This window comes from Psilocybe cubensis, chromosome 12 (assembly GCF_017499595.1).
Source record: "Psilocybe cubensis strain MGC-MH-2018 chromosome 12, whole genome shotgun sequence".
Taxonomy (NCBI): domain Eukaryota; kingdom Fungi; phylum Basidiomycota; class Agaricomycetes; order Agaricales; family Agrocybaceae; genus Psilocybe; species Psilocybe cubensis.
The window spans coordinates 2,025,804-2,050,163 of record NC_063010.1 but is presented as its reverse complement, the minus strand read 5'-3'; the positions used below and the strand labels follow the sequence as shown (position 1 = coordinate 2,050,163).

At 45.8% G+C, this 24,360-nt stretch overlaps 8 protein-coding genes across 8 annotated transcripts; 5 read left to right on the top strand and 3 right to left on the bottom strand.

Annotated features, from left to right (window-relative positions):
- Nucleotides 1–323: 323 nt before the first annotated feature.
- JR316_0012593 (uncharacterized protein) lies at nt 324–2,035 on the top strand (the record flags this gene model as incomplete). The annotated part of the gene is made up of 5 exons (XM_047898218.1): nt 324–607; nt 668–1,326; nt 1,428–1,471; nt 1,541–1,893; nt 1,972–2,035. 5 exons carry the CDS (start codon nt 324–326, stop codon nt 2,033–2,035), a joined length of 1,404 nt encoding a protein of 467 aa, XP_047743107.1.
- A 490-nt stretch (nt 2,036–2,525) lies between these two features.
- JR316_0012592 (uncharacterized protein) lies at nt 2,526–6,172 on the top strand (the record flags this gene model as incomplete). The annotated part of the gene is made up of 6 exons (XM_047898217.1): nt 2,526–3,510; nt 3,580–4,027; nt 4,108–4,130; nt 4,515–5,519; nt 5,588–6,044; nt 6,112–6,172. 6 exons carry the CDS (start codon nt 2,526–2,528, stop codon nt 6,170–6,172), a joined length of 2,979 nt encoding a protein of 992 aa, XP_047743106.1.
- Nucleotides 6,173–7,044: 872 nt separating this feature from the next.
- JR316_0012591 (uncharacterized protein) lies at nt 7,045–8,048 on the top strand (the record flags this gene model as incomplete). The annotated part of the gene is made up of 2 exons (XM_047898216.1): nt 7,045–7,516; nt 7,588–8,048. The coding sequence occupies 2 exons, from the start codon at nt 7,045–7,047 to the stop codon at nt 8,046–8,048; spliced, it is 933 nt and encodes a 310-aa protein (XP_047743105.1).
- Nucleotides 8,049–9,316: 1,268 nt separating this feature from the next.
- Nucleotides 9,317–10,132, top strand: JR316_0012590 (uncharacterized protein; the record flags this gene model as incomplete). Its single annotated transcript, XM_047898215.1, has 3 exons — nt 9,317–9,533; nt 9,603–10,050; nt 10,120–10,132. The coding sequence occupies 3 exons, from the start codon at nt 9,317–9,319 to the stop codon at nt 10,130–10,132; spliced, it is 678 nt and encodes a 225-aa protein (XP_047743104.1).
- Nucleotides 10,133–11,137: 1,005 nt separating this feature from the next.
- Nucleotides 11,138–12,009, bottom strand: JR316_0012589 (GTP-binding protein Rho1; the record flags this gene model as incomplete). Its single annotated transcript, XM_047898214.1, has 4 exons — nt 11,138–11,428; nt 11,526–11,723; nt 11,791–11,846; nt 11,946–12,009. 4 exons carry the CDS (start codon nt 12,007–12,009, stop codon nt 11,138–11,140), a joined length of 609 nt encoding a protein of 202 aa, XP_047743103.1.
- Nucleotides 12,010–12,155: 146 nt separating this feature from the next.
- Nucleotides 12,156–14,688, top strand: JR316_0012588 (N-acetylglucosaminyl-phosphatidylinositol biosynthetic protein gpi1; the record flags this gene model as incomplete). Its single annotated transcript, XM_047898213.1, has 12 exons — nt 12,156–12,305; nt 12,366–12,782; nt 12,850–13,093; nt 13,144–13,255; nt 13,303–13,417; nt 13,469–13,579; nt 13,636–13,867; nt 13,933–14,072; nt 14,133–14,247; nt 14,309–14,379; nt 14,428–14,467; nt 14,531–14,688. 12 exons carry the CDS (start codon nt 12,156–12,158, stop codon nt 14,686–14,688), a joined length of 1,905 nt encoding a protein of 634 aa, XP_047743102.1.
- Nucleotides 14,689–16,572: 1,884 nt separating this feature from the next.
- JR316_0012587 (uncharacterized protein) lies at nt 16,573–17,757 on the bottom strand (the record flags this gene model as incomplete). Its single annotated transcript, XM_047898212.1, has 3 exons — nt 16,573–17,083; nt 17,138–17,403; nt 17,455–17,757. 3 exons carry the CDS (start codon nt 17,755–17,757, stop codon nt 16,573–16,575), a joined length of 1,080 nt encoding a protein of 359 aa, XP_047743101.1.
- Nucleotides 17,758–19,625: 1,868 nt separating this feature from the next.
- On the bottom strand, nt 19,626–20,699 carry JR316_0012586 (putative secreted protein; the record flags this gene model as incomplete). The annotated part of the gene is made up of 8 exons (XM_047898211.1): nt 19,626–19,765; nt 19,886–19,902; nt 19,960–20,054; nt 20,111–20,134; nt 20,187–20,305; nt 20,367–20,393; nt 20,449–20,514; nt 20,576–20,699. 8 exons carry the CDS (start codon nt 20,697–20,699, stop codon nt 19,626–19,628), a joined length of 612 nt encoding a protein of 203 aa, XP_047743100.1.
- Between the last annotated feature and the right edge of the window lie 3,661 nt (nt 20,700–24,360).

The following is a 24,360-nucleotide window of genomic DNA, read 5'->3' as shown; positions in this document are numbered from 1 at the left end:
ATACTGTGATGGTTCTGCCAATTATATGAAATGCTGCGTGATGCAGCGATCAACCGGCATGATTCTTTGAGCGGAGATTAAATTTACCGTTTAATTGCCATTTATTCCTTGCCGTTGAACGTGTTCGGGAAAGGGTATACGCTTGCATTATCCATTGAACTTTCAATCACATTAAAACAAAGCTTAACTTTCATGAAATTCAAGTGGGCGCAAACATCACCAATTTACTTGGTTAGCATTCATAGTAGTGGCGTGTGAATTTATCGTGGTATCGGCACCGGATGATATTAATGTACCCCAGTGCCTCGCACGATTCACCGCCCATGTTGCTGTCTATCAAGGCTGTAGTCCTTCCCCTCGAAATTGTGGATGAGATCTTCGGCTTGGCTGTGCAGCCCTGCTATGGACCGAAGACGCAATCGGCTATTGCACTCACGTCCTGCCGGGGCCGTATGCTCGCTAACAAGGCCAGGTTCTCGACAGTGTATTTGGGGAGATATGGTATGTCATCGTGGCGGCAGAGCAAGAGCGGTACGGACACGACAATGCGGTACCTCCAGAAGCGGGTGTCGGCATTTGCCGAGCTGATTAGGGCGGGAGATGCGCTGTGGACTTGACGTCAGCGGCTGCTTGGGGTTTGTGCGCATGTGCGGTCTGTTGTGCTGAGGATTGAGGTGGTGAGGACGGGCGTTGTGGATTCAGAGCTTGATTGGGTATTGCAAAGCGCTGATTTCAAGTTTGTGCGTGCGAAGTTGTGGAGGGTGCCGACAAGGGATTCGTCTTCTGGCCCTGGAAATGGTAACCGTGACACTGCTACGCCTGTTGGTCTCGGAGGATGTGCGTTTACTTTGAGCTTTTGGTATATGGACACCCCTTCCGCTGTGGCGTTTCAATCAATCAAGCAGTTTATTCATTCCTTGCAGCTTGACACTATATCTCTGTATAATGTCTGCGGGCTGCAGAAGGGCGTGCTTGCGCGGAGCAATATCAAGCACCTTGTGTTGTACAGGGCGGATGTGTCGTTGGCAAAGCCAAGGTCAGTTGGAGGTTCGGGCGGTATACGGGCACCTGCATTGGATTGTGACGATGAAGAAAGGAAGATTGGGGTGTGTCGGTTGGAGTCCCTGGAAACTGACATGCATATTACAATGGCGGAGCATGCTGCGCTATTCCACTCCGGTGCTGGTGCTGGACACGGTCTATCAAGAGCCTTTGTGTTTCCGCGTCTTAGGAAGCTGAGACTGCATGATCTGTGGACCCCCACTCAAATATTCATTAGAAGGGCAAACGAGATGCTGTTGAATACACCGGTCCTCGAAGAGCTGGGTATATATATATCATGAAAAAACTACGTGAGTGTGGGATATCAAGACGGGAGGGTCTATATCTGATTTTTCTTTTTTTTTTTGCCTTTGTGTTTATTATAGCCCTTTTGTACTTGCCAGCTTTGGAGCGTAATGAGTTGCCTCCAGTGAGATATAGCCATCTCTCTAGACTCCGGTCCTTCTCACTCGGCTTGCACATAACAACCTGCAAGCAGATAGAGACTTTTGAGAGTCTCTGTGCGGGCGACCCTCCCCCGAGCTTGAGTGAGATTATTTTAGAGTCTGCGATAGATCTGCGCAATGGACTCGCACATGGCGTCAGAGCAGGGGTACGGTATATGAAGATGCTCAAGCTAGATAAACTAGCCGTGTTTCTGCGCCAACCTGGGTATAAACGAGTGGAAAAGGTCGTTGTGAGACTTGGTATAGCGATGAATGTATACCAACCGGAGAAAGAAGATTTGGTCGAGGGCTCTGTGATCTCGTTGAGGGATACCGTGAGGGATGCGATGGGCCGCCAGTTGGAGAGAAAAGTCCGGCACCTGGATGTGAATGTTCATTTGGAGTTGTGAGTACCTTGCCGATTTGTGCTTGGATGGTTTACACCCCGCTAAACGCCGCGTTGGCGTTTTTAATTTTTCTATAGTTATGATCAGTGGCTTTATCCCAAAGAGGCAGCGGGAGTTGACTTTGAACGTTTTAATGTTTAGCATATATGGGTCTCTTGCAATGGGTTCTATGGTACGCAACATGGACTCGCGCTCCTGCACACCGTAATAGTGGGAGCTAGTTAGATATGCTGATGATAACTGATTCATATTCTTCCCACCTGTCAAAGGGATGAAAACTAGAAACATAAAGTGCAAGAGTTCTAGACGGGAACATGGCTACTGCTACATATTATACACTCGTTCGATGATTTGACACTTAGTGTTTGAAATGATACGGTACAAGGCCATGTTATCATTGTTGCGCTCCAAATAAACGAACACTAGCAGCAAATGATACACCTCCACATAAAAGACATCCGTATCATTACGTTATGGCGCTCCTACTTGGGCGCTAGTCCAGATCAGCTTGATAGTGGCGTGCGAACCAACGCTGATCAGCGTCCGATACGATACATACCTATCTATTTGTACTCTGTCGCAATGACAAACCCTTTCAACTGTCTTAAGATAGACTGCATACCCCAAACCCATGCCGAATTCTGCGTCCAACTCCGTTATTCTCCCTCTCGAACTTGTAGATGAAATTGTTGGTATAGCTGTCCAACCATATTTTGGACTGAAAACCCATTCGGCACTTGCGCTCACATCCCGCCGATGCCATATGCGCGTAAACGTCTCGCGGTTCGCGACTGTGCGTATTGGCACCGGCATTGGTCTAAATGTGGGGACTCTTGTGGATCCGAGCAGCGCTAGTGTCCCGGGGCAGGATTTGGACTTGGAGAGGAGAATGGCTTCGTTTGCACAGCTGATTCGCGCTGAAGATGATTTGGGTAGCGGGACTGCTTTTCCAGGTGTGTGTGGGTTTGTGAGGGAGTTTGTGCTGAGGATTGGGGATTGGAGGGGGAATGAGGAGGTTGAGAGGTCTTTTGGGGATAGTGAGCTGCGGTTCATTTTGCGGAGGGTGTTGCTGGAGGACAAGAAGGAGGAGGTTGGCGGATCTACTACTTCTACCCAGGAGAGGTGCTCATTTGTTTTGAGCTTGCGGTATCCGCTGATACGGTCCTCTGGGGTGATGCAATCTATTAGGGATTTGATGCGGTCAGAGTTGTCAAAGGTTAATCGTCTGTTTCTGTGTAACGTGCATGGACTACAGAGCGGATTTCTCTCGGGAAGCGGTATCAGACACCTTGTGTTATATCGTGCTCTGGCGGCAGCAGAATCAGATTTGGATGATAATACGTTTGTCAAGGAAGAAGAAGCTGAAAGGCAGAATGTGCTGTGTCCGTTGGAGTCCTTGGAAACTGACCTGTGTTTGACGCTGGCTGAACACACCGCGCTTTTCCAGGGTGTTGGGCGCCAGAGAATTCTGGACGGTGTGATGTTTCCGTGTCTTACGCGGCTCAAGTTGCACTATAGGTATATCCACACGAGGGAGTTCAACGTTGTGGCCAATGAGTTCCTCTTGAATGCGCCGCTCCTTGAAGAGTTATTTGTAGACAACGGGGATAAACTTCGTGAGTGTGTTCACTAGAGTAGGTCCCTTATCTAATTCGTTTTTGGGGGTGACCTCTTTTTTATTGCAGAAGTGATGATATGGCCAGCGCACCATGTGCTGCCTCTGCGCTACACCCACCTCACCAGGCTGCGGTCCATCACACTCGGCACGCGCATGCCGTACAAGCAGATAGAAATCCTTGAGTGTTTATTCGCTCACAATGAGCCCCCTAAGAGCTTGTCGGAGATCGGCATCGAGGCGCAGATAGAGATGCGCAAGGGGCTCTCGTATGGTGTCAATGAGGCGGAGAGATATGTCAGGGGGCTCAGTCTGGATAGGATGAATGCGTTTCTGAGCAGACCGGGCTTTGAACGGGTGGACAAGGTTGTTTTGAGACTCGGTATGGCTTTGGATGTATATGAGTTGGATGACTTGGATGAAGATTCGCCTACGGTCCCGTGGAGGGAAGCGTTGAGGAGGGCGGTGAATCGCCAGTTGGAGATGAAAGCGTTAGAAGTGAATGTCCAGTTGGAGTTGTGAGTGTTCTACCTGAATTTGTGGTTGTATGGGTTGCTTTCTGAGCGTGTTGGTGGTTTTGGTTTTTTTTATGTACTAGATATGACCACTGGCTTTATCCCGGTGAGTTGATGGAACTGTTCAGGACTTTTTAATACAGATGGTATATGAGGGTCCGATTGGTGGAAGTGTACATTTACAGTAAGAAATTTTGTACTCTATTGCCACTGAAAATTAGAGACTTTTAATGGAGCAAACACATCTGTGCTACTTGTAAGTATTAGCACTTTGAAGTAATTTACTGTTCGAAAATGATAAAATGCTAAAGTCAAGCTGGCTCGCAGGAAAGGCTGGTCTGCATAATTCATTTGCTCCTGTTCAGCAGTCTGGCAACGTGGGTTCCGATTTGGTTCCGATGGGCTCGCGTTCCTGGGCACCAGTTAGATCTGATAAATGCATGGTGGCGTGCGAACTTTCTCTGATCGGCGCCCGATATTATCCTTGCAGTTGCGAGCGCCTCTTACGATTTACCACCCATGTCCCTGGACACTAATACTGTCGTTTTGCCCCTCGAGGTTCTCGATGAAATCATCTACTTGGCTGTGCAACCTTGCTATGGACTAAAGACGCAATCGGCTATCGCGCTCACATTTCACCGAGGTCGTATGTACGCTAACAAGGCCCGTTTTTCGACTGTACACATTGGGAGATATCGCATGTCGGATTTGCAGAGCGACGATACCGTCACAGTGACGAATTACCTCGAGAAGAGGGTATCATTTTTTGCGGATTTGATTCGGGCTGGAGATGAAATACGTACCATGCCGGGGGTTTGCGGGTTCATTCGGTCTGTTGTGCTGAGGGTTCAAGATTTGACGACAACAATGGATCCAGGGCATGATAAGGTCTTCATAAATGCAGATTTTCAGTTTATTCTTGACAGATTGTTTCGGATTCTGCCACAGAATTTGTCTTTTGGCGTTGCGTGCCCCACTCGTGTCGAATGTTCGTTCACTTTGGGCTTGCGGTATATTTGGATGCCTTCCGCTACGGTGTTTAAATCACTCAAGCACTTTTTTTATTCCTCGCAGCTTGACCGTCTATCTCTTTATAACGTTCTAAGGCTACCAAATGGACTACTCTCGCAATGCAATATCAAACACCTTGTTCTGTACAAGGTAGTACAGGTATCAGCTGATCCAAGTTTAATTGAAGATTTGGATGGTACGCCCCATTTAGATTCTGAAGAAGAAAGGAACCTTGGGTCATGTCCGTTGGAGTCCCTTGAAACCGATATGAGTATGACGTTAGATGGACATTTTGCACTATTCAGTTCCTACTCCTCTGGTGTTATACATCGTCTTCCAGGCCACGTCGTGTTTCCGTGTCTTACAAAGCTGAGGCTGCATCATAAGCGGATTCACACTCGCGAGTTCAACATAATGGCCAACGAAATACTCTTGAATGCGCCTGCCCTCGAAGATTTGTTTATATACAACGGGGATTACCTACGTGAGTGTGGGTTGTCAAGAAGATAGAATATATCTAATTATTCCATTTTTTTGACTTGTTCTTTATAGCAAAAATTTTGCATTCCCCAGAACGCAGCGTGTTACCTCTACGATACAGTCATCTCATTAAACTCCGGTCATTCTCATTTGAATCGTACATACCAACCAATTTGCCTATAGAGATCCTCATGTGTCTCTGCGCGGACAACCCTCCCCCAAGCTTGAGTGAGATAATCTTGGAGGCCACGATAGATCTACGCAACGGACTCTCAGAGGGTGTCAGACAAGGAGAAAATTATATCAGGTGTCTCAGTCTGGACAAACTGGACGCATTTCTGTGCCGACCGGGCTATGAGCAAGTGAGAAAGGTCGTTGTGAGACTCCGTATGGCTATGGATATATATCAACCGGACAGAGAGTTGGTTGAGGGTGGTGTGATCCTGTTGAGGGACACCGTGAGGAAAGCAGTGGCCCACCAGTTGGAGTTGAAATCCCGGGATCTAGAGCTGAATATTCAATTGGAATTGTGAGTCGTTGCCAGTTTTTTTTGTTTGGTTTGCCCGGCTGAGCGCATTGGTGTTTTATTTTTATAGTTATGACCAGTGGCTCTATCCAGATGAGTCATCCTGGGGAGTTAAACGTTTTAATGTTTAGAATATGTGGGTATTTTGGTTGGAAGAGAAGGTACATTTAAAGAAACTTGTATTTTATTGGCCACTGAAAACATAATGCTTGTAACGAAGTAAATACATTTGTGCAAAGACTTGGACCTGTTGGCATCCAGTAGTGATAACCGCTGAGCTTTCCCAAGGAAGAGTTGGTCTGTATTATACATTTTCCCCATTGATAGGTCTGCCAATGGGCTCTAGAGTACGTGACATGGACTCGCGATCCTGTACTCTGCAGTGGGCGCTAGTAAAGTTTTTTACTGATAAATCCAAGGGGTGGCGTGCGAATTTCCTGTGATCGGCGCCGGATGTCATACGCGGTGGCAAGCCGTTTCCAGCGCCTCTTATAATTCACCACCCATGTCCGTGGACGCTAACCCTGTGTCTCTGCCCCTTGAGCTTGTGGATCAAGTCATCTGTAACACACTCGGCTATTGCGCTCACATCTCGCCGAGGTTGTATGCATGCAAACAAGGTCCGTTTTTTTGACGGTACACATCGGAAAATATGGCATCTTGGATTTACAGAGACATGATACTGTCACAGTGCCGAATTACCTTGAGAGGAGAGTGTCGTCTCTTGCGAATTTGATTCGGGCTAGAGACGGAATACGCACTCTGCTACCGGGGGTTTGCGGGTTCATTCGGTCCGTTGTGTTGAGGATCGAAGATATGGTGACAACCGATAGTGGCTTCAGAGCTTGGTCGGGTCTTTAGAAATGCGGATTTTCAGTGTCTTCTCCACAATTTGTTTTGGATGCCGTCACACAATTCATCTTTTGGCCTGGAGAACACAGTCACTGCTCGTGTCAAATTTTCGTTTACTTTGGCCTTGGTGCATCCATGCACGCCTTCTGCTATGGTGTTCAAATCACTCAAGGACTTTATACATTCATCGCGGCTCAACCATCTGTCACTCTACAACGTTCAAGGGTTACAGCAAGGAATACTATCGCAAAGTGATATCAAACACCTTATTCTATACCAGGCAACGGAAGCATCAGCAGATTCAAGTTTAGTTGAGGACTTGAATAGTATTCCTGACTCAGACTCGGAGGAAGAAGAAAGTCAGCTCGGAATATGCCCGTTGGAGTCCCTTGAAACTGATATGGGTATGACAATAGCTGAACATGCTAAACTATTCCGCGTCTACTCCCACTCTTCTGGTGCTGAGCACCATCTACTTGACGGTGTTATGTTTCCGTTCCTTAGCAGGCTGAGGCTGTACCATTCTAGAATTGACACTAGAGAATTCAATATAATGGTTAACGAGATACTTTTGAATACACCGGTCCTCGAAGATCTGTTCATATACAACGCTGGAAAGCTATGTGAGTGTGGGCAGTCAAGGAAAGAGGATCTATATCTAATTTGTTTTCCCCTCTTATTCATTCCATTACAGCAATTCAATTTCGTCCAGAGGGCAGTGTGTTGCCTCTGCGATATAACCATCTCACTAGGCTCCGGTCCTTCTCATTGGGCGCAAGCGCGCCACATTATAAGCAGATGGAGACTCTCGAATGTCTCTGCGCAGACAAACCTCCCCCGAGCTTGCGTGAGGTTGTCATAGATATCATGATAGATCTGCGCCACGGACTCTTGAATGGTGTCAGAGATGCAGAAAGATATATCAGCTGGCTCGGTCTGCATAGAACCGACGCGTTTCTACGCAGACCTGGGTTTGAAGGAGTGAAAAAATTCGTCGTCAGAATCGGTATGGCAATGGATATATTCCAACCAGAAGACCTGGACAGAGAGTCGGTTGACGGGATTGTGACCCCGTGGAGGGACACCGTAAGGAAAGCGATAACCGGCCTGTTAGAGATGAAATACCAAGGGGTGAATGTCCAATTGGAGTTGTGAGTGGTTATGAATTTGCTCTTGTCTTCTTACCCACTGACCACGTTGGCGTTATTATTTCTGATAGCTATGACCAGTGCCTTTTTCCCAAGGAGCCGATGCGTTTCAGTAGCATATATAGGATACCAGTATGAGGTTTGGAGTCTTTTGATTGGTAGCAAAGTACATTTAAAAAGTAGACTGTTGGTAATAAACAAGTATTTAACGTGATTTGGTTCTTCGTGGTGCGAGTCCGTTGCGAGCCTGAGTCACTCGAAATTGACCAATAGCAGAACATGCTGCGTGCGTTATTCTATCATCAATCCTCGTGCTCTACACCCCCTCGTTGGTGTTCTCGCATCTTACAAGGATGACGCTGCGTCGCAAAAATAAATAAAAGTTACAGTGGGAGCATAGAGGAGCATAGGGAAGCATATCGAAGTCTGTTGAAGAGTTCATGGCATGTAGCGTGAGAAAGTCATAAGCCTTTGATAGACAACCTGAATCAGCTGTGGGAAACCGGCGACTGGGTTCGTCAATCCAGTGGCTTTGGTGCTCTTGCCTCTCAAATTTGACTACCTCCCGATGGTCACCCATGTTTACCAATTCCACTCCGCGTGTACCTGTTGAGATTATGGACGAAATTACCTGCATTGCAGTACAAAGCTTTGCCCCGACGACACACTGCCATTGCGCTCACCTCCCACCGATGTCATATTTAAGCAAATAAATCTCGTTTCTCTACGGTATACATCAGCACAACAAACGAACCTGAAAGTTTCGAGAAAAGAGCCGCCTCTTTTGCGGACCTGATTCGATCTGGAAACTCAATCCATTCCCTTCTGTCAGTCTGCATGTTCATCAGGTCCATCGTGGTACGCCCTTCAGTCGATGCGCGGAAGGTGAAAAGATTTTTCAGAAACAGTGATATCCTCTTTATTTTTTCCAATATGTCTCAAATATCTCCATCGGTATCATTTCCCGGACTAGCGCGCACTTCCCCTTGCCTTTCGTTCCTCGTTTTGTGGTTTTCAGCCAACTTCAGTCCAAATTCGTCACTTTGTGAACCCCTCAAGGATTTCATGCAAACCTCCCAGATAAATTCTTTATCACTATATAACTTTCATTGCCTACATGAGGGTATTTTATCGAAGAGCAATGTTAAACACCTTGTTACATGCAACACAACCGTGGCTACAGAGTTGGTTCAAGACTCAGGTAGTAGACACTTCGTGAACGAGGAAGACAGACACCTCCCATGTCCATTGGAGTCCCTGGACACAGACCTAGCTATGACACCAGCAAATCATGCTTCCTTATTCGAATCCCACCCCTCTGGTATTCAACACACTCTCGCCGGTCGCCGCATGTTCCCGCATCTTACTACATTGAAATTGCGCATCAAGCAAACCATGAGAGGTTTTTCTGGTTTCATCACACAGATCAACGAAATGCTCTCGATTACACCGGCTTTAGAGCATTTGTGTATAGATAATGGCTTTCCACTGCGTGAGTGAAGGCGAGCATTCATGCTGCTAGTTCATTCAACTCGGACTCATTTGTTCTCACCTGTTGTAGACATTGCACCTATCCCCGATGTCGGAAAATTTCCTTTGCGATACAACCATCTAAGTCGACTCCGCTCCATCACATTGTCCACGTTCGTACCCATCAAACAGATCGCGCTTTTTGAAGGCCTCTTCGCAAACGACCCACCCCCAAGCTTGACTGAGATTAACATAGAGACTACGATAAACTGGGCCATGAGACCTGCGAATGGTAACATTCCAAGTACAGCGGCATTATATGTCAGAGGAGTCCAGCTATACAGATTGGACACGTTTCTTCTTCGACCCAGCTTCGAAAAAGTGAAAAAGCTGGTGCTAAGAATCCAAACTACGCATCAAATGCAATTTGCCGAATCGGATAAAACTGTGGAGGCTATCCGGTGGAGGGACGCGATGGCAAGTGCGGTGCCTCATTTGTTGGGGAAGAAAGACCTCGAGGTGGAATTTCAGTTGGACTTGTGAGTGGACGTAAATGTATTATCTCGTCCTTGTTTTTGCTGATCGGTCTCCATTCCGATGCTCGATAGCAATCGCTGGTAGGTGCTTGGTTGCTGTGAATTCAGTTGTTTTGCATTCCACGGTCCAGAGAAAGAAGATGTGAACTCAGATACCGCAAACTTTTGATGATTGGGTGTTGAATGGAGGTCACTACTGAATATTCAATAGGGCCATAATTATAACCAGAGGTGACTTCACATCTCGATAGCCTCAGGTTCATGGAGAAATAGGTTGTTGTTGTTGTTCATGGAGAAATAGGTTGTTGATGCTCAGGTTCATGGAGAAATAGGAGTCAAACACATTTGATCGAGTAGGCTCTATAGTGAGCATCAAGTTCAATTGCCATTTTGTGAGAGTAGATTGGTCGCGGGCGGTTTGCGCAACGATTCGCCATCTTGCGTGATACATTTGAGCCGAGTTTTGATTTCGCGTGAGTGCTACTGTATAATGATAAAGTTGAGTATGGCCGAGCAATGGAAAATATCTATCGTGATAGAGGCATGGAAAAGAGTTCGTACTGTTATGTAAGTAAGTAGGAGCTGGAAAAAATGGAGCACCGACGAGTAGTATTTGAAATGCAAATAAAAGGGGCCATGGACGGGGTTAAGGGGAAACGGCGGATGAGGAGAAGAGGGGGAAATGAAAGGACCAGCCTGGAAAGAATGCAAGAGTAAGAGCTACTACGGTTGGAAAAAAGCACAAAGACGTCGGCCTCAGGGGTATTATGATGTAGTCAAAGTACAACAACGGCTACTAAGCAGCAGTGACGATAATCCGAAAGACAGAAAGAGATAAGAAATGACAAAGAGAATAAAAGAGGATAGGAGCAAAGAGGATTAAAAAGGAACAAAGACGGACTGAAGCAGATTAAAGATGACAAACGTCCTTGCCATTATCCCATCCCCCTCTTTCCACCAATGGGTGTATATGATGTCAATAACCGGGAGAAATATACATGAACATAACGATCGGGTCCCAAAAACGAGGTGGTATTCGTGCCTTCTGCGTGGTGCGTCAGGTCGCGCGGTGACTTTGTGTTGGGTATCTTCACATTATCATACACTTCCTTTGTTTGATAGTACGGCCCCAGCGGCCTTTCAAGCTCTCGCGGAGGGCTGCGTCGAATACCTCCTTGACGCCACGTCCGGTCTTCGCACTGCACTCCTTATACATCGCGCCAATGTCCTTTGCGACCGCCATGCCTTGCTCCGCTGTCACAGGTACCTGCCCCTGTGCAGAAAGCATTCGTAGCGTCGTATCGTCGGTGCGCAGATCTGTCTTTGTTCCGATGAGCAGCATCGGTGTTGTTGGGCAAAAGTGCGATACTTCGGGGTACCACTTAATCGTCGGACGAACGAGGGAATGGAAAGAAGTAGCGATGGTGAAATTAGTTTTTTGTCTGTGCGTGATGCGGTAATGAACTTGTAGTACGAACCTTATCGAGCACGTTTGCGAGGCTAGTAGGGAAGTCTACGGAAAAGACGATGAGGATGACGTCGCTTTCCGGGTAGCTAAGTGGACGGAGCCTGTCATATTCCTCCTGGCCAGCCGTGTCCCATAGGGCGACCTCGATGAGGCGGTGATCGTGTTGTACGAGCGTAACATAGTTTTCGAATACTGTTGGAATGTATGCCTAACAGTGGATGTTCACAATCAATGAGCCACAGTTGGTACACGAATCGTAGTACGAACAGACGCACCTCTGGAAATCGGTTCTCAGCGTATACGATGAGCAAACATGTCTTTCCGCATCCACCTGTAGATTCAACAATTTCGGTTCAATTTCGTGCGTCTCGATCTCCCTGATGATAGGGGATTGGATTTTTGCAGAATCCACGAAATCCCAGCTGCTCACCATCTCCGACAACCACCAGCTTTCTCTTCGCATCTGGGCGCCTTGGGGGTCCTGATGATTCCATTTTGTGGGTTTGGAAGACGTGGTGAAGGGTTTGAGAGGTAGTGGTGGTGGCAGTGGTAGTTGAACAAAGGGTCGGGTTTGTTGCGGCAGTGCGCCCTCCACAACAGTTACGGGCGCATATCACGTGGCCGTTTCCTTTCCTATGACATGCCACCATCGTCAACGACGACGGCGACGACCCCCAAGTCTCCTGAGTCTGTCTCTGTTTCTATTTTCTGGCCGAGAGGAACTTATAGAGGACATGGGGTGTGTTACGGGTGGTTAAAGCCTGCGGTGTGTGTCGCGGGTGTTCTTGATGTGAGTTCCTCCGTGTTATAGGTCCTCATTCCCAACTTCTACTTGAACGATTGTTGACAGGAACGAGGAGACCTCGATATCACTACTTTAGATTCCCAAAAGGCACTCTCTGACGCGCTTTCTCACTCGCCGTTATGGAAAGCTGTACAGTCCTCCTGCGAAGGCAACCCAATTCCTCTGGGCCTATGCGAGTTTTCTGGAGTTTCGACAATTCCAACATCTCTCAAACTATGGATGCTTCCTCCGAACATTCCTGACGCAGAAAATAGGACACTTTCGTTTTCCTTTGTGCTATATCGCCCCCATGCACCCGAGTCACTCAGGTTCTACGTGATGAGTCGCCCAGACGTATCCAGATCTCCATCGTCTATCATTTATGGTATGGATGATCCATATCGGAAGTTGTCAAAATACGATTTTACGCGTTCGAAACCTCGACATATTGATGAAGCATTAAATGATACCGTTCTGAACCAGGTGTGCTCTGTTTTTTCTCAAAAGAGTTTCATTCGTGGCTCAGACTTTCATTCCTTGCCTCCTCAAGATGAACGCATCCTCGTTAGTCCAGAAAGCGCTCGAACATCCTAATATATCTCCGAAACTACTTCCAACGACTGCATCGTTCTTGCTCGCCCTTGCATCGTATCTTGCATCACTCTCTAATCTTTCTCTTTGGCTTTCCAACGTTGCTGCCAATGTGACCAACCTTCCTCTATTTCCCATCCCAACATACGGCAGACTCGGAGACCGCTCAAAATATTTACTATTAAAAGATATATCGGCAACAGGTTCGAATTTGCCTTATTTCGGACTGAATTGTTCCTGAAAAATCATTCAGTGCAGCAATTCGATGTCCGAGTTGAACAAATGGTCTTTTTTCTGACACAAATAGCAACACTACAACGACAAAACACCAAAGATATTGCAAACTACTCCGACAGATATACCAAGTTCGTCAGCTCCATTTTTAACTGGTCTGGTACTAAAAAGACGATAGCTTTTTTAATACTGCATGGCTCATAATGAACGACATGACTATTGGCTTCGCTTTTGGGGCCTTCCTGTCGGAAAACAATATATATCTCGCGGAAAGGGCAAATGCTCTGGTACAGGTGATCATGAACTCACGTAACATCTTGGAATGCTCTAATCATGATTATCAGGATCTTCTTTTTGAACTGCCCCAGACTGCTCTGTTCTGGCTCGACGCATGGCCAGCTGGTCTCAAACTTAACACCCAGCTTAGCCATTTTTATGTAACCACGCTTATTGGAGTCATTGATACCTGGAAATGTGCGTAACAAACTGCGTGATTAACGACAATATTTAGCTAATGTTTGTTTTAATAACAGCTATTATTCCCCCTCTCGCACCATCTTTATTCACAACTCTTGGATTTCTGTCGTCTATTGGAGGATTTACGCTGCTCTTATCCTTAATTTCTGATCTACTTTCCCTCTTTCTCACCGTCCATCTTCGAGTAGGGTATGAGCTGGCCAGAGTGGTCTATTGGGCTGCCGGTGTCAAACTAGGTGGAGGTCTGCTCTGGGGAGTATTTCGAGGTGCGAGTCACCCAAGCCTCTTGAATTTCCTAATATTCTTATTTACTAAACCGGATCATGATTAGGCAAAAGACGAAATGTCTTACGCAACCGTACCGATACTTGGTCTTACGATATCGATCAGCTCCTTTTCGGCACAATTCTCTTTACCCTTCTTGCGTTCCTCTTCCCCACCGCACTCGTATACTATGTTCTTTTTGCGGCCGTACGTCCTTCCAGAGCCTTTCTATCTCCCATGATCATCAATTAATTGCCTTTCCTCCAGCTCCGATTGGCCACATTGCTGTTTCAAGCGTGTATTGAGACGCTGCTCGCATTCATGCATCACTTCCCACTCTTTGCGCTTATGCTGAGGGTCAAAGATCCGTGGAGACTTTCTGGTACGTGTTTACGCTTGTAGTCTTTAATGACGCTTGCATATATATTTTTCCCTTTTGAAAGGTGGGGTCTATTTCAATCTGCACGTTCCTAATGGACCCAGTGGCGTAGAATGTGCTTATCTATCGTTAGAGGTATGCATTTTATAACTCAAAAATATGTTGTTTATTCACGTTCTCTAGAACCAACCAATCCCTCTTTCCGCCATATTTTTCCAATACGGTAAGCCACCTGCTTTATTTTTCGGTGCAGTTAAATGGTTGTGCTCACGCGCGCCGTACTTAGTCGAGCTTTGGAAACGCCTGGCAAAGCACTACAACCCTTTGCGATTGCTCTTTCAAGTGCTGACGGGGCAGCATCTTGCATCAATACCCCGATATTCGATACGCTACGCGCCTGAGGCTGCAGACACTGTACCCTTAAGCAAACAGAAAACCGAATAAAAAACTATAACAGACTCAGTTTGCGTATTTGTGATTAACAGCGTATCAATGCTTTGGAAGAGTACGGCACTGGTAACCACATCGAATCCATCAAGTCTTCCTTCGAGTCACTGGCTCTATTTTGTGCGAGGTATTAGTCAAGGAGCCGAAGAGTCAAAAAAATCCTCAAGGATCCTCCGGTTGTGTCCTCTGTGATTTTGCGCATCTTCTAATGAGAATTTGAACTGAGGAAACCAACAAAGTTTTACCGACAACACGCCGAAATGTTCTGCGGAGCTTATCGGTCAGGTAACTACATATCATATACACGCCCATGATATCATCAATCCATTGTTCGGTAGGATGGGAATAACTCTTGAGGCCTGAAGTGTCGTGGAGTTTCATGAAAAATATCAAGGCTGGTTCAGGCTGGTTCATCCCACTCCACAACACGCGGTAACGCATTGGTAGGCATGTTTCTGAGGAAGTAATCACATTCTCTCAAACGAGAAGAAGTAAAACACCCGGAAAGTTTATACATACATCCAATTTTACTGGTCATGGTAAAAATTTAATTAAAAAGCGGGGCCAATTTACAGAAAATAATTGGGCAGTTTGAAAGAGGATCCACTGGAATCAAATTAAGATGATCGACTCTCTAGTACGAGAGTCAACTGAAGAGAGTACGCGTTTAACACTTGCATTCGGATGGCTTGCAAGTGCACCTGCAATATAATGAGTGATAAGTCGATATATGGATGTAGTCAGAACTCACGATGCGCAGGTGCAAGTGGAGCTACCACAGCCGTTGGCGGATGATTGGGAGACAGGGGTTCCACAAGCGCATCTAAAAAGTTGGTCAATATCCGTATGGTGTTGGGAGCATAAAACAGATGAATAAGCTTACTTGTCACCGCACTTGCACGATGTGCAGGTGCAACCACTGGCACGGGATACAACGGTGCTCTGAATGGTCTAAGTGGAAGGGTTAAGTTAGTGAGATGATGATCTACAGATGGTTAAGGGAGCGAATTTACCATCATGTTTGTAAAGGCTTTGAGGTTCTTCAAGTAAGAGAGGCGGAAGATTGGGATTCTGAGGGCCTCCATTCCTTAGCTGCCCTCTTTTATGTTCCTGCGACCGTGTTTTCCTTTATTTACATATCCTTGGCGAGGCATTTGTGCGACACCAATTAAGGGTTTGACGATCATTTGATCACTAATGCATGACGTATTCCGGTCCCCTGATTGGCTTCAACAAATCGCTCACTGACAGCTGAGCCTCCAAATAAGCGTACGAGTCATAAAGTAAAGTGCATGATTGCTCTAGCTGTAGTCAGCAGATTATCCATTAACTCAGCGAACCACCTGGAACATTCTCCAACAAGTAATTGTCTACGGATGAGCAAAGGGTGGAACACCGTCGCACCGCCGGGGGTCACAGTATGTGATATCTATCAAGCTAGTGCATTATTGCATATAAAAGATTACATGAGGGCTAATACTAAGGTCCGACTCTGTGAAAATGCCGGGAACTCGACGGCGGAGGAAATTAATAAAAGAAATTGGTTAGTAGATTCTACGTGCCGGCGGAAGCAGATGCAGTGTTAGTTTCAATGTAAGAGCCGTATGGTCTGTCGTGCTCCGAAGAAACCTCCCCAGAATAATCTGTTGCTTTAGGGCATTCATCCTCTAAAAGTAACTGAGAATTAACACCGCCTTCACCGCTACCATTGGATGATTTTGACCGAGTCGTAGACGACATTTTCCGAAGTTTGTTTCTGTTCCGAGGCACCTTGATATTATCTTCCACAGGAACATTGTCGAAAAGATATCTATGCATCGTGAACTCTGATTGATGTTGTTGCATTATTGACGTTTTCAATAACAATATAATGAATTGTTTTCAACGGTATGGGAGATACATGCATAGCAACTCTATTCTGAGCATCGTAGGGTGGCTTTCTTTCTTGTTCAACTTCTTTGCGGGTATTTTGTGAATGCTGCAAGTATCTTCAATTATTTCTCGAACTTTGAAGATTTGTCCAACCCATGGGCCTTGCCGTGGTGTCACTATATCCCCCGCTTTGGTTGGATGCACTAGCAGAATCTGGGAAAGGCACTTTTGTACAATCTGACCACGCATCTTGACACTAACCACTCTATCGTTGATACCGGTGAACTCCATTATTGGCGCGGAGGGCCCTGCGTCGGTAGTCGTCAGCATGATTCGGACACCATGTAACCGGTCATCGTTTAAACAAGAGAGGTCCTCTGAAGACTGTTCGGTGGGCTCGGGTGTCGCAGAAGCAGGATTCCATGCAGGTGATAGATCCCGCATTGGTGACAACACAGGAGGTGTTCGCGAACCATCCACGTCCTGTGTTGCGGAACTATTCATGTTCTCTGAGGCTGGGCTTAGGAAAACAAAATCAGAATCTTATACAGCCTAAAGACACGAGTGTACTTACAGAATAATGAGGTCATGCAAAGGAAAACGTTGCAGTCGCTGCTGTTTCGCCTCTAACTCTACGTCTGCATGGCCGTCTGGGTGTGTGTGCTTGATGATACCATGATAACCCTTTTCGGAGTGCAAACCACTGACAGCAACGCTTTTACCGTTGTAAATATTGTTGGGGTCTCGTGGTCCTATGTCTCCCTTGTGACGTTTCAGAGGCCGTAGTGCAATTTGAGCAGCTTCTTCGAAAAATTCTAGCAACTCAGATCTAACAGACACCTTGGCAGATTGAGCTGGAATGTGCTATTTGTAGTGAGTAGGAAATCTCACCTCAGATTCATTCACCAAGTCTACAACGTGCACCCTCCGTCCTTCGACTTCCACTACCACTCCCGTCATTCCAATATTGTCACCTTGAGCGACTCGAACCTTATCACCAACAAGGTAGTTTGCCCTCACGTTATGCCGTATGATGTCGATAGTAACATCCTGGGATTCCAGGTATACTGACATTTCTTTGTCCGATTCCGCGCGTACATATCCCACCAGGCCTACATATTCGCCCGCAGTGATCTTGACTCGGTCGCCTTGATGAACCCGGCTATAAAGTCTTGGTTGAGTTGTATTGGCCATTTGGAATACTTGCTTTATGCACCCTGATCGGAAATCGACACGAATAGTCCCGATGCGTGATAGGCTTCTGAAGAGTTAGCAGGCGCTACTAATTGCGAGAAACGGAATACCTCAAAAATCGTGAGTTCTACGTGTTGCATGCAGCACACGGCCAGATGACAGGACGGACGCGAGCGAGAAGCATTAAAGCCAACCAAACACCTCGGCTAAAAAATGAAATCATTGACGTGTAATCGGGCAACAAGGCCACCACCGTTTGTTGCCAAACAGCTGCAAATAAATCATAAAAGCCCCAACTTTGTGGCAAAAGTCGTCACTCCGCGTCCGAGACACTCACGTCCAACGAAACGGTCGTCCTTTAAGCTTTAAGCTTTAAGCTTTAAACAAGCAAGCAAGCTTCTTCTGCAACACACAAGCGGATGTATACCAGATGTATACTCAGGGATGGCACAACTTATGATCAACCTGTGATCAACTTTTCCTAGTACTCACTGGGCCTCCAAGAGTTGTCCAGGAGTAAAGCTTGAGAAAACCCCAAGTTCAATAGACACAACTGTATGTTAAATAGTAGGTGACGTCCGCCGCAAACATTTATCCCCCCACCGAAAAAAATCCGCATCAAAGCATCCAGAAACTACCATTGCTTTAACTTGCGTAATCTATTGCGTACCATATAGAATGATCACCGTACGGTTCACTACATCCTGGATAGCCTATTCTGACCAGAACGCGCACATACATACAATCCGTCCGGAATATTGAGCTCTTTAAGCTGCATGTGGTCTTCAACCCTGCCTAGTTGATCCACCGAGTCTTGTGAGAAGTACGCAGCTATTATGGCAATAATTATTTTTTCGACGCAGTGAGTAAGGTTATGCTAGCTTACTTAGATTCCATTTTTTCCTCCCAGTTTGTGTCCTTACGAATACGGAGTATGTTTGCTTGACCAGTGGCTTCCTGTAATAAATTTTGGGCCGGAGATTACAACTTTGTTCTACTATCGTTTTGTTTTACAGCTGCATAAATGACATACCTTGAATTACTCGAGCATGTACTAGTATTATTAGACCTGGGATGCGCGGGTTCTTTTTCATTATAGAAAACAAAATCCTATTACACCTTGTAAGCAAGTGTATCATGTTATTTATAAATAATTTCGAAGCATAACTCACATCCCTGGCCTTACTTAGACCCCATGATATTGAGTCTGTCCATCTTTCAACCCCCAGCTGTGGAGGCAGTGATCAGTGTTAAATCATGAGGCTTCTACGAAGGATGCCTACCGATGATTTAGCTGCGTTAGGTGCTCCCTGCTCCCAGACATATACATTGCCAGACTGTATGGCTCGCCGTTCGTCAGAGTTGAGACGGCGGTGCACCAATGGGAGTATTCCTTGGTGAGCAGCATGGATAATAGTCATAGCATCAAGGGGGGACCTGACGCAAATATTTTCGCAGGTAGGAGCCTGCATGGTATTGGCGAATGATGGGTGTAAGCTGACGGCTAAGAAGACAGCAAAATCAGGACTCTCTTTATATACACCGGAAGGCGCACGCTTAGATGGATTTTGATCAAGTGAATAAACTACCGATGATGAGCGAAGCCAACTTGGATCTCTTTCATGATATCAAAAGGCCCGGGAAAAATGGGGCGCCCAATGTCACCCATATTAGGACAGATTGAGATAACGGTAATCAGCACAAAAGGTTCACTTCCCTCAGACGTTAAGAACGAGAAACCACGGGAATCAGAATGAGTTGCAGGTAAAATTCGGAAAAGAACAATGAGACGACCGAGGAATCACTCCACTTAACCGTAAAAGGTGCATAGAAAACTCGACGCAATTATATTGACTGCCCGTCACAGCTTAGCAATTAGCCAACTGTGTCGTCAAAGCAGCTTGTTCAGCTGTATCCATCGTCAAGTTATAAAAGTGCTTGACAGTAACCCATGCGCGAACGTATGTGCAAACATAACTCGCAAGAGGAGGCAAAAAATGGGCGACATCTATGCACCATGATCAGATTTAAAACGATCTATTTTTAATCGACTTACCCCTATCACCTAGTAAGATGGCGCACTTGAATGAGATTGACGGTCTTCGTCGAACTTGTCACTTAGGCGCACCTTTAGAATCATTCAAACTGGAGAGGCGGGTTTTGTGAGACACCGTTAAATAAACCTTGTGTCGAGATACTCACTTATCAGTTATAGCAACAAGTTGAGGACGGACGAGATCATTCGCAAAGGCCTCACGCTGAGCGGGAGTCCAATCTCGGGCTCCTGAGAGCCATGCCTTATAGTAAATTCAATGAGTATCTTCTAGAAAATGTTAACATAAAGGGAAAATACCTCTTTCAGTGGGACAAGGTGGTCCTAAAAGTAGATCATAAGCTATAGAATGACAATCTTCCATGAAAGTTCTCACAATATCGAGATCGCTGGCAAGCGTCGTTGGAACACCATCATATGGGGATACCCAATTTCCAGATACCGAGGCACACGCCTTGTTGGTGACCACGTTAGTGCCGTCTCGAATGAGAACCGCTACAAGGATATATTTGAGAATGCAAAGGGATAACAGAAGAAGGTTAGAGGATTTGCTTACTCTCTCGTGTATCACAGTTTCCAGAGACTGCAGTGTGTGAGTTAGAGCCGAACGCTTGAAACAAGAGCGACCAGTAGATTACTTAAATCCCAGGTCTTGAATAGAGAGCGACTATACGGTGGGTCATTCGAGTCGACGGCAACTACGACTAAAAGTAGCGGTCCTGATAAGGTTGCAACTTAAAACTAGGAGGGTAAAAATTAGCCTACGCTCTGATAAGAATTGTCTTGCCGTTTCTCCATCAACTGGGGTAGGAATGTCACGAACACGGAGAGGAGAGGAACAGACAGTTCCAGAGAGCCCCAGAGCAGCCAGAAGGATTACGGTACGCATTCTCGGTTCTGTGGAGGGAAGGAATAAACGATAGGTTCAATTATTATATTGAATCCCATTCTTCTTCTATGTCAGCAAAGGCCACAATCAAGGCTTCTCGGTTAATAAAACGCATGGTTAGAACCTCTTATCAGAAAGGAGCCACAAGACACAGCACTCCTAAAATTACCAGTGAGCTGCGAAGTTATCTATAAAGAGCAACTTCGGTTGAGCTTGCTTGTTGATGTCGAAACAACCTTTGTTAACAGTATGATTGGAAGAGAGTATATCAACTAAATATTCCTTGACTTAGTAGCATTCACATCATATAAGTGGATTGTCATACAACGTTCTTTCCTCCATACACACCATTGGTGCTATCGTCGCCTGGGGATCTGATTTGCAAAAATTTAAGGGATTGGGAATACATTGAAAGCTATACACACTGGGGGGTTTGGCATATATAGTCGGGCCCGTCTTCGTCGATTTCATGTCCGATTCCATATGTAAAGTATTTAGTTATTTAATCACATGCGTATATCTAGCTTTCCCTTTGAAAAATATGCTGCTGTTGTGATTGTACAGTATTTTGTGCTTATTAATTGAGAAGAATTCGAAGCCGAAAGAACAATTATATTTCATCATTCTTCACCGGCAGGTCGCAGACCACATGTCATGTACGTCTCATAAATAATAATTAATATGAATAATCTACTCCGGAAAAAGTCGTTCGGGGTGACCGGCGCACATTCATTGGTCGGCGGCCTGATCACTCGCTTCCTCCGCGTGGCTGCTGAGACCCATTGAATCAAACTCCAGCATTAGCTTTGAAACATCGCTCAGTAGAGACAAACAGTGAAGCGGTAATAACAGCTTACCCTGTCCAATGGTAGTACGTGAAATAAACCTCTAAAGGGATCAGTGACAAGATTTGTCAATGCACAGTGTGATATAACTTGTGAGAGTTTAATCACTCGGGTCTGCGCCGTTTCCCTACAAAGATATCCTCCAAAGGTAAAGCTTTTGTAAGGGTCAAATATGGTTGTATCAATCGGAACAAGTTCTCGCAGAATGAGAAAGTGGCCGTCGGCATATTGGTTCTCGGATATGGGATACCGATAGTGAAAAATGTGAGTCGTTATTCCGGCATACGAAGCAGCGTCCTGAGGATCGTCAGATCGGAATGTGATAGAACTATTTTTGAAGGTTGTTGCTCCTGAAACACCGTAGCAAACTCCTTTGCGAGATATTTCTTTCACAAATGTTACGTCCCTTGGCATTGTATGAGTAGCTCTACCCAAAAGTTCGCAGAGCTGAGTATGATACGCTTGCCCTAATGGAGCGACATCAGACTTGCTTCGCTGGGTATATGTTGGCGAGTCAGGATCAAGGATTGTTGCCAAACGAAATCCTCGAATGTCCTCTTGGTCGATATTGTCCATGACATTTACAAGTTCAATGACTGATTTCCGCAGAGAAGTATTGTCAGAAAGCGCAGCCCGAATGTTTGCACTCCGGGCAGATGTGTAAAGTAGAGTAGATTCTAATTCGCCTAGAAAAGTGTTGATCAGCTTTGATGGTAGAATATGTGTAGAGGCCCTACGTACCAACTTTCATATTGGTATTTACACGATGGAAGAAATTAATATATCGCTCATAATGAGGGCCGCTATGAGAGTGGTTTGGACCAAATAGTCCCAACATATCGCCTATATGAAGAGCGGCATGATGTGTTGGTTTCAATGCTTGGTCGGGATAAAGGGACCTCAGCCTGGACACATAGCGAGTCATATAACGGTTGTATTCCTGGATTTGAAGTTCAGATGTAACACGCATATTTGCAATTCGAACGGCAGAGACGAGATCCATGAAATGTGAAAGCATTCTCCGTTTACGCTCAGTTCCATTTGCCCAGAGCCGAATAAGCGTAATAGGCAAGTGAATTGAGCAAATTACTCGCCAGTTGTCAGCGCTAAGTTTCCCCCGTCTGAATGTACCCCAGTCGGGAGGTGCGGGGGTAATCCATGTTGGAAGTTGAGTACGTGTCATCTCAGACCAAATTTCTTCCATGACATCGATTCCGAGTACAGGACGTGCAGAATCGTCTACAGTGGGGATATACATTTGCAGCTCTTGAGACGCCCCCGTATTTCGCTCTATCTGCATAGCAAGAGCGTGTTAATTTTACAGGTTAAACGAAACTGCATCAAATATATGCTTACTTCTCCAATTATCTTGTCAAATAAACGCCGCTTTGCGGTTTTCCTTCTTGTATCGACATCACTGGTGGATATGTGCACAAGATTACAGATGTACAGAAATGCAGCAACCGACCCTTGGCCATATGCCCGAGAATGAGATGCCTCAACATCTTCGCTAGCAAAGAGATGTCGTAAGATTCGAATGATAAGCGCACGATCAAGGCCACTATCCAAAGGAAGAATAGGAGTTTGTGATATAGCCAATTCATCGTTGGATGGGTCATCATCCAGAGAAACTGGGGAAGTGCTGACATCTACATAATTTGGACTGTTCCTCTGTATAAAAATATAACCGTAATGAGAATCCACATTGTCCAAAATACAATAGTTATGAGTACTCACCCAAGCCAATATGTTATTAACAAGTATCCATTTTGTCCCGATGATGCGCCGGTGACCTTCTCCAATGATGTCATTTTCAACGCAGATCTGATACAGAACAGGGCGCGGATGCAAAAGAAGCTTTGTCATTAGGTCATCGTCGTTAGACCGGATGAGCTCCCGGCACTGTCGCAAATGCTGAAGGTGATCTTTGGATGTAAAATGTCGCTCATGAGGAAGTGAGGGTCCAATACCATCCCCACCCTGAGCGCCTGTGTTAATTTGAAAGACTGAGCGACAATGATTTTGGAATAAATTGAGGTCAAGCGCGTGCATAGGATCAATGACAGTAAAACGGATAACATCCCAATATGGAAGCGTATGAAGAGGCGACCACCGTATGCCATATGATTCGAAAATAGTTTGCTGCTCCTTTTCACTGGCCGCATTCTTCCAAAGGTTAGCAACATGCTGAATATGTTGCAAATCCTTGGACGGCCATTCTGCTCGATCTGTAATGTCTATATCGTCAAGATCAATTTCGCAAAAGGTGCAGAAATAATGAGATGTTGTAGCGCCCAGGCCAGCCATCTGGCGTGCAGCCAGCATGTCACAAATCAGAGGAATGAGCATAGCTTTGTAAAGTCGGCTGAATAGGCTACTCTCGGTCCGCGAAAATCGAACACCCTGGTACCAAAAATCCAAAAGATCTTCCATAACCAGTTCAACGTACGGATATATGTCTTCCTTCGATGGTTTATCTGGGCCGGGGATAACACCTGCAACATACATGTTTTCGTGGAGATATCGAAGATGTGCCGGGAGGTTGAGTAAAACCATCCAAATACCAGTCGATGATATACTTTGTTTGGCGGTTTTATTGTGGAATGGGTTGAAGCTATCGACCGATAGGCTAAATAATAGCCTCCCCTCGCCATTATTACCGGGAATGAACTTGTTTCCAGAACCATCTTCTAGATTTTTAACAATACTTGCTGACCAAATGTCATTAACGGGTGAGGTGGGGGAGGTGCTGCTGAGATCCACATTCTGTTTGTCAATAAGTTCTTCCATCCCCTTTCTAGAGAGTAGACGTCCGA